The sequence below is a fragment of the Arachis hypogaea genome, chromosome 19, assembly GCF_003086295.3.
Source record: "Arachis hypogaea cultivar Tifrunner chromosome 19, arahy.Tifrunner.gnm2.J5K5, whole genome shotgun sequence".
In the NCBI taxonomy this organism is placed as follows: domain Eukaryota; kingdom Viridiplantae; phylum Streptophyta; class Magnoliopsida; order Fabales; family Fabaceae; genus Arachis; species Arachis hypogaea.
In genome coordinates, this window is record NC_092054.1 from 155,684,741 (window position 1) to 155,692,690 (window position 7,950).

General features: G+C 36.5%; 1 protein-coding gene across 1 annotated transcript; it reads right to left on the minus strand.

Moving 5' to 3' along the window:
• Positions 1-1,455: 1,455 nt before the first annotated feature.
• LOC112775630 (glutamine--tRNA ligase) lies at positions 1,456-7,588 on the minus strand. Its single transcript, XM_025819385.3, has 23 exons — positions 7,168-7,588; positions 6,985-7,035; positions 6,726-6,797; positions 6,533-6,632; positions 6,247-6,342; positions 5,892-5,953; positions 5,688-5,789; positions 5,514-5,606; positions 5,037-5,189; positions 4,887-4,942; positions 4,509-4,599; positions 4,342-4,428; positions 3,837-4,034; positions 3,649-3,747; positions 3,437-3,568; positions 3,200-3,336; positions 3,006-3,105; positions 2,816-2,911; positions 2,511-2,611; positions 2,329-2,434; positions 2,156-2,245; positions 1,925-2,054; positions 1,456-1,794 (listed from the first exon to the last, which is right to left on the minus strand). The coding sequence occupies exons 1-23, from the start codon at positions 7,303-7,305 to the stop codon at positions 1,700-1,702; spliced, it is 2,385 nt and encodes a 794-aa protein (XP_025675170.1). The 5' UTR covers positions 7,306-7,588; the 3' UTR covers positions 1,456-1,699.
• Between the last annotated feature and the right edge of the window lie 362 nt (positions 7,589-7,950).

The following is a 7,950-nucleotide window of genomic DNA, read 5'->3' on the forward strand; positions in this document are numbered from 1 at the left end:
ATGCCCTAGTGATATAGCATATAAGATATAACAGAATAACTACTTTCGGGTTGCTGATTGATTAGTTGGAATGAAAAATATAAGAATAATAAACTATCATTTCTCTTGTCACATTTTCATCGAAGGTCAATGCATGGCCATTCCATTATATTCTTCTAAATTACAGTAATATGCATACATTTTTTATAACTAAAGCATGAATGGATGAAATGAAGAGAGAGATTTGCATGTTTAGAGGTGAATTCTAAGTTATTATTGTTTATTGTAAAAGCTTTCTTGTTAGTTAAGCTTTCTTGATCGTGAGACGCGGCACTCCTGGCAGTTGATATGAAAGTCAGCATGAAAGGTTTATCTTGACACCTGTGTTTGGGTATTACGAATATTTCTTTAAAAGGAAACAATGAAACATGTCCACTTTCACTGCCAGTTTTTATTCTAAATCTAAAACAAACTAACAGCTGCGAAATTTGAATTTGTGATGATGTACCTAATTATACACATTACACGCTCACGATGACCACTGTACACAGTAGGCGCTACAGTCTGACTAATATTTTAGATCTAAACATCCACCTTAAATTCTATTAAACTGATTAAAGTTGGAGGACAACGAAAATGTGGTCCTTTCTTTGACTTGGAACGTAGTAGCAACTCTAGTATTCATCGAAAGGTAACCAACAAAGATCACTACAGTCAGAACATGAAATCGCCGAGGAAAAGTCCCTATGGACGCCGACAATTGACTATGACAGCTGGAGTAATGGAGTTAGGATAACGTGAAAATTGAGACCAATTACTCCACAACAAAGCATGGCAAAATACTAGGATATCAAAAGAAAACAAGACATGACAAGAGAATTGTGAAAGTATTTTAGGACTGTGTTGATAACCGCCGCTGTTGGATGTGTATTGTATTTTTTCTTTTTATTTTGTGGTTATGACCTTCGGATTGTTGGTGATATTTATTAGGATTGTCTTTTTTTTTATTGTGATGTTTCTTATTACTGTTCTGAACTGCTTTCCTCTTTTCCCATTTGGATTATGAGTGTTATTACTATTATCAAAAAAAGAGGATCATCGCGAAAGATTTAATTATATATGCATGAAATTATAAATTGAGACCTCAACACTACTGTTCGCCAAAGAAGATTTCAACACCACTGATATGCTTTAGAAAATAGTTTGATACATCGACGACTTATATCCTGTTACACGAAATGGTGAAAACGCCGGTAACGTTTTGGATAGAGCTTTTGAAAAGAACAAAGCAATTTGATTTAGGGGTTGCAAAAGCTAAGCAATTCATGCTAATGGATGATTCAGTTTTAAGAGTGTAAAACAATCCCCACACACGCTTAACGCTGATGGGTGCCCTCGTCCCAATACCCTGGGATTAACGAAATGGTGTACACTGTACAGTGTCGTGGAAGCGACTTAACTGTATGAACACAAAAGTGGTGTCAAAATAACAGTAATATTGTATTTACTTAACTGAGTAAACATAATGAATACAACCTTCAAACCACAAAACCATAACATGTAATTAAATAAATGAAGTTTGGTTGGTTCTTGCGAACAATGTACATAAACTACATGAACAGTAAAGCCTTACAATGTGTGCGTAAACCCCAAAAACAAAAGTTGATTTTTGTATCTATGGTAAATGGATTATTTGTTCTTGTAACTTGCTCTGACAATCCTACTTTCCACCCTTACCATAGCTTCCTTTTAGGGTCACAGTCCGATTAAAAACAAGTTTTTCCACAGTAGAGTCCTTGTCAACCACAAAATACCCTGGAATTACAGATATAAAAAGATCATGTATTGGGCAAACAATGACAACATCCATCATGCACGCATTATAAACTTCGATGCAGACATGCACACTTAAAGGATCAAATAACAAACACAAGTTGTAAAGTACCTAATCTTTCAAATTGGAACGCGTCCCCAACTTTTGCTTCCTTGAGTGAGGACACGCCATATGCATTGGGAACTATCACTTTGGAGTTCGGGTTTAGATCGCCAAGCCAATTGTCAAGTTCGGCAGGATTCTAGACAGTGATTAAACAAACAGAGCAGGGAAACATGATTAAAAAACAAGTAGGCGTGTAAACGTAATCATGTAAGGAATAGACTGATAAAAGTGACCAACCTCTGACAGGAATAGCCTCTCAAACAACCTGACTTCCATCTTCAATGGATCAACACCTGGAGAAGGCTGAGAAACCCAGTGGAGAACACCCTAAAACAAAAAGTTTTGTATATATCACCAACTGATCATATATTGCATTAACTTGATGACAGGATTCAGTTAAGTCAGCAAACCTTTGGCTTTGTCTTCTTTGAACGATCATACTCAGCCCGAATTTCAAGAATAGTCTCGTTATCATCAGCAAGAATAACTTCAGTGCACTTTATAGGAAAGGCATATCTACACATACAACAAAAATCTTGAATTTGGGACCTACAGTTTCTATTAAGAAGATTAATCTGTACCTCGTACCAACCTCAATATCACAGATTTACCAGGCGCAAGCCCATAATAATCTTTTGAATCTTGCATCCGGAAATCTGAACGCTCAATATATACAACATTGGAAAATGGAATCTGGAACAATTTTATGACCAAAGGATAATCAGAAACGAAAAACAAAGTGGCATGAACTTCAAAGTAGTAGTACCATCAGTCCATGACAACCATAAAAGGACAACTGTTCAGTAAAAATAGTTCAATAGGAACAACTAGGATCATTTGATTTCGAAATACCATTGTAATACCCAAAGATACAAGCTTTGACAAGTTCAATCTTACCTTGTATAAAGCAGATGGATCATCAGCTTGAGCATCAGGCCATTTTTTTCCATCAACCTCTATCACTGAGTTGGCTTCTAGGTTAGTAATTACCACCTTAAAAGACAAACCAATCAGTGTTCAGTTTTAAGTAATAAAACTGCGTTAGGTCAGACAGCATCCTTTGAGAGAACACAAAAGTAAAATATACCTTGAGTGGATTTAGGACAACCATTGTGCGAGCAGCAGTTTTATTCAGCTCTTCCCTCACATGATATTCAAGGCGTTCCACAGATATCAAAGTGCCATCACTGCAGAAGGAAGAGAACAATTTTAACAGAACTAGGCACTAACAGCGTAATGAAAAACTGACAGTAAATACAAAGATTGGAATACGTATCCTACCTTCTAGTGATTCCAATACCACGAACAAAAGCATTGATCGAAGTCGGGGTCATGCCTCTACGGCGCAAACCAGCTAGTGTCATTAGACGAGGATCATCCCACCCATCAACCCACTTCTCCGTCACTAGCCGATTTAGCTTCAACAAAGAAGAACCACTGATTAGGGGGATGAAAGAATAGAAAAATTATGATAACCCAACTCTAAAATGTTTATAATGTTCCAAATTGTTGTCTCACCTTTCGCTTTGACATTACTGTGTTTGAGACATTCAACCGTGAATATTCCCATACATAAGGTTGATATATGCCTAAGGAATGTAACAACCAATAGTATGATGCACGACGTGTCTCAAATTCAAGAGTACATAGCTGCGTGAAATATTCATAGATCAGTGAACCATTTTCTATTAACATGACACATGTAGGGAATTCATTGCAAGAAAACTTACTGAATGTGTGACATTCTCAAGAGAATCCACAGTGCAATGAGCAAAATCATAGCTTGGATAGATGCACCACTTATCTCCAGCATGAGGGTGTGGAGTAAACTGAAGGTAAACAGCATTTGTGGTCATACCATAAAATAACAATCTCACTGAAAATTTGAGTAATCAAACACATTTAGCGGTGTGCTTACTTTAATGCGGTACGCAATTAGGTCATACATATTGTAGTTATCACTTTGCATGTCTTGCTTCATCCTCAGTGTTGCTTTCCCTTCCTCTATAAGTCCACGTCTCATATCCTCAAAGAGTTTCAATGATTCTGAAATCGGTCTGTCCCTCCAAGGACTGTTTAATTTCTTCTCCCTATATTCCTTTACCTCATCAGGTGTCTGCAACCAAATCATTCAATAAGATCGTGTTTGTGATTGTTATAACCCCCCATAAAAGTAAAAAGTAGGAATAATTACATCCGTCATAATTTATTTCACATAAATATTTTGTCCTAGTTGGTATAATTATGCACCACAAGCATTCCCCCCACACAACGTATACCATCAAAAGCCTAAGAGTTATCATTTTGAAGGATTCAATTTATAGCTTATACGTGTATTATACCCACACTTACACCTTCAGTGAAGCATTTAAGAAAACAAAAACAGTTCAGTAATAGTTTATTGCAGATGTTTGGATGTCAACCTGATGATCGACATAAGCATGACCCCTTTTGATGAGCTCAACTGCTAATTCATATAATTCTTGGAAGTAATCACTCGTGTATGTAATCTGCAAAATGTGCAAGGCCGTTACACATAATAGAAAAAGAAGAAACACTCAGTTTGAACAAGGGAGGAAGCACTAATAACCTTGAAAGGTTCCCAACCCATCCACCGGACAATTTCCTCAATGTGATCAATGTACTCTTTCTTTTCTGCTTCAGGATTTGTATCATCATACCTGAAAGTGCCACAAATCATCAAACGTATGTTCAATAGATATCATGCAGAGATACAGAGGAATTGAAAATCTAGCTCCACAGAAACTTTACAAGATCAGACCATAGCACCCAGTCATCAATAAAGCACTCTGAAGCTCAATTTTTAATTCCAGTATGTCCAAGATGTTAAAGAAACCAATAGAATAACTAAAAATTCCATTTCCCTAGCAGCAACCTCTCTTTTTTGGCTGCAGATACACTGGTGACAGTAAAATTAAACATAAGGGATATAATAAAATAAACACACCTCAGATAGCAGCCTCCATTTCTATCTTTTGCCAACCCAAAATCAATAAACATTGCCTGACATTAATTTAAGATAAAAAATAATAACAATAAATCACTGCCAAATGGAAATCATTAATCAGTAATGATCTCAATGTGACACATCACATACCTTGGCATGACCAATATGCAAATAACCATTTGGTTCTGGTGGAAAGCGGGTCAAAACTTTCCCACCTGTTGCTTTCAAGTGCTTGTCAAGAAGTTCCTTTGTATTGGAACATCTCAGAATACTACCATCACTAAAGTGAACATCAGTATGTACCTGAAATGAACATGATCCTCATGACATAGCACAAATGCAACTTAATAAAAATGTAAATTCTGAACAATATCAGGGTCTAGGAATCCTAGTATAGTAGTATTGATAAAAATTTACAATGTTGAAAGCTCAACATTGTGATATCAACTAGGCATTTGCTAAGTGCACTAAGAAGTCAAAAAACACATAAAATTTTCATGAGCAAGCAATACATTGAAAATGGCTCACATATAACTTGAGCTCAGAATCAGAGTGAAGAATTTGTTTCAGAATACTAACACAAAAGAACAGGGACAAAATTATTATCAAAATAATGGAATTAAATACCTTGAAATTTTCCTCCGGATTAGGGAATATCAAGAATGGATTCAGTTCTTCTTCAGGCGGCTTTTCTGGGGCAGCAATAGGTGCTGCCTTCTCCTATTTACATAGATAACACTTGTAAAATTACCAAAAAGGACTTCTAACAAACATCATAAATAAGAGTGAAATAGAGCTCACCTCTACTTTAGCAGGCTTCTCTTTCTTCTTTTTAGTAGGCTTTTCATCATCTGCTGCTGTCTTTGGTCCAAGTAATTCAACTAGTTTTGAATCTACGAGTCCCTGATTCATGAAAAAGGGCAATACAACTAAAAAGTATTAACAAAACATATATAAATAAACCCATTGTCTACAATGTTAGATCCATTTCATAGCCATCATCACCTTGGTAACTTTTGCATCAGCCCATGGGAGTCTCTTCCGAACATGCCCGAGTAACTCACCCACTAATAAAATTAAAAACAAAGTTCATAAGCATTGTGCAAATTGGTAGTTTTAAAAGGGAGAGTTATGAATAAATTTAAAACTGATGGGGAAAAGGGCACAGGCCATATACAAAGAAATGCATCAACACATAAAAAAAAAAAAGTGAGCCATTCATTAAATACTCTTGTCAATAAGATTATTAAATGCGTATTCCAGATTAAATTTTGTAAGCGTGAAAATCTACATGTATAGTTTGTAAAACTGGAAGCCAAAACACATCATATCAAATTCTTACAAGGACATAAATACCTACCATTTATTCGGTAGCGTAGCTCCAAAATTTTCTCCTTATTCTCTTCAAAAACTTCATTAACAGCATTTTGTATATCTTCTGTTGACACCTCAATGCCTGCTCATACATACAACACATCTGAACCTTACTACCTTAGAAAAGAAACTTGGGACACTATAGAACAAAAGAACTAAAATGTGAAATCCAATCTACTTTAGAAAATGGCACATATTTTTTTCTGAAATCTAACGCACTATGAAATCAAGCCATCAAACTAATATCATGCTAAGGATTTTTCTCTGCATACCAACACCACAGGCTTCTTCAAATTTCTTCAAATCAAGATTGTCAGGGCCAATGGCAGCAAGGAAAGCTAGTGCTGCATCTAACTGAGCTGCTGTTTTCACCTGCAACAAGATGGAACAATTTCATGATACAGTTAGCAACAACACGTCAATCCCAGAACATCAAATAGCAGCAACATATTATAGTTCACACACCTTGGACGTGACAATGTATTGAAGTAATGTTGGGCGATTTGGCAGGGCATTCCCAGGGTACTTTGTCGCAACCTGCCACACAAAAACAAAAAACAATAGCATTAATAATCATGTCAAACAATCGAAAGATAAAACAACCAGAATAAGAAATGAAGATTATTCGTTTCTCTCCGTTACTATAACTTTCATGTATTAACTGATTATTAATGGCATCCAAGCAAGTAAGCTTAAAATTAGCTGCATGCAGTAAATATATTACCGTGTAAAGAAGATTTCCAACAGTTCGGTCGCATCCACCAGTAACACCAGCCTTAAAACAAATACACGTCGAAGAACAACACAAAAAATGTAAGAAAACAACGAGCAACGGAAACTTGAAGAGTGCCAGAACAGAACACAGAAATAGAAACAGTTATAGCTAAAAAAGACGGAATAGTTTTACCTCGTCGATTACGGTAATGAGGTTGGTGGTGACTTTTTTGTTGGCGACGGTGTTGCGGGCGGTGCCCTCATCCAATCCTATATCCTTAAAGAGCTCGAAGCACTTCTCCTTATCGGCTCCGTCGTCCTTCGTCGGCATTTTTTGCGGCGGCGCGAATCGGAAAAAGCGAAGCTCTCTTACACGCGCGAATTTAGGGTTTTAGCTCCGACAGCGGTAATTTCTGTAATTAACTGTGTAAGTGCGACTTAGATGCATTAGAAGGCAAAGAAAAGAGGGAGGAGCTTGTGACTGTGTGAGCTTCTGAATCAGGGTGCGTTTCTCTGTTTGCGTTTCGAAATGGAACAGATTCTTTGCTTCGAGAGATTCGGTTTCCTTTGGGCTCTTATCCCCGATTGGGACTTCCGTTGACGTTTACTTCATCAACTTGGGCCTCACGTCAACTTCATTTATTCTACCTTTTCAGTGGCTTGGGCTTTACGCATATGGGCCCACAAACCACTACTGATCTTTAAAAACGCTATATTAATGTAGGATCACGATGACCAAAAATAAAATGTCAGATCACAAAAAAAATAAAACTAGTTAGTTTGATTATCGCGATTAGTGACTGAAATTCCCATTTTGCTTTTCGAAGCAGCACGAGACATGCTACACATACAAGTCTTTTTGGCATACAAGTTTATACAAGTTAACTCTAACTCAATAAAATTCACTTTTATAATGCAAGAAAGAAGAGGAAGAGTTTTAAATTATACAAAACTTATTAATACACATACACCAAAA

Coding starts and splice junctions, on each gene's coding strand:
- LOC112775630 (XM_025819385.3), bottom strand. CDS start 7,305: ATGCCGACGAAGGACGACGGAGCCGATAAGGAGAAGTGCTTCGAGCTC. Junction 5,190..5,513: donor ATCCGGAGGAAAATTTCAAG/GTATTTAATTCC, acceptor TGTTCATTTCAG/GTACATACTGATGTTCACTT. Junction 2,435..2,510: donor GGTAAATCTGTGATATTGAG/GTTGGTACGAGG, acceptor TTGTATGTGTAG/ATATGCCTTTCCTATAAAGT.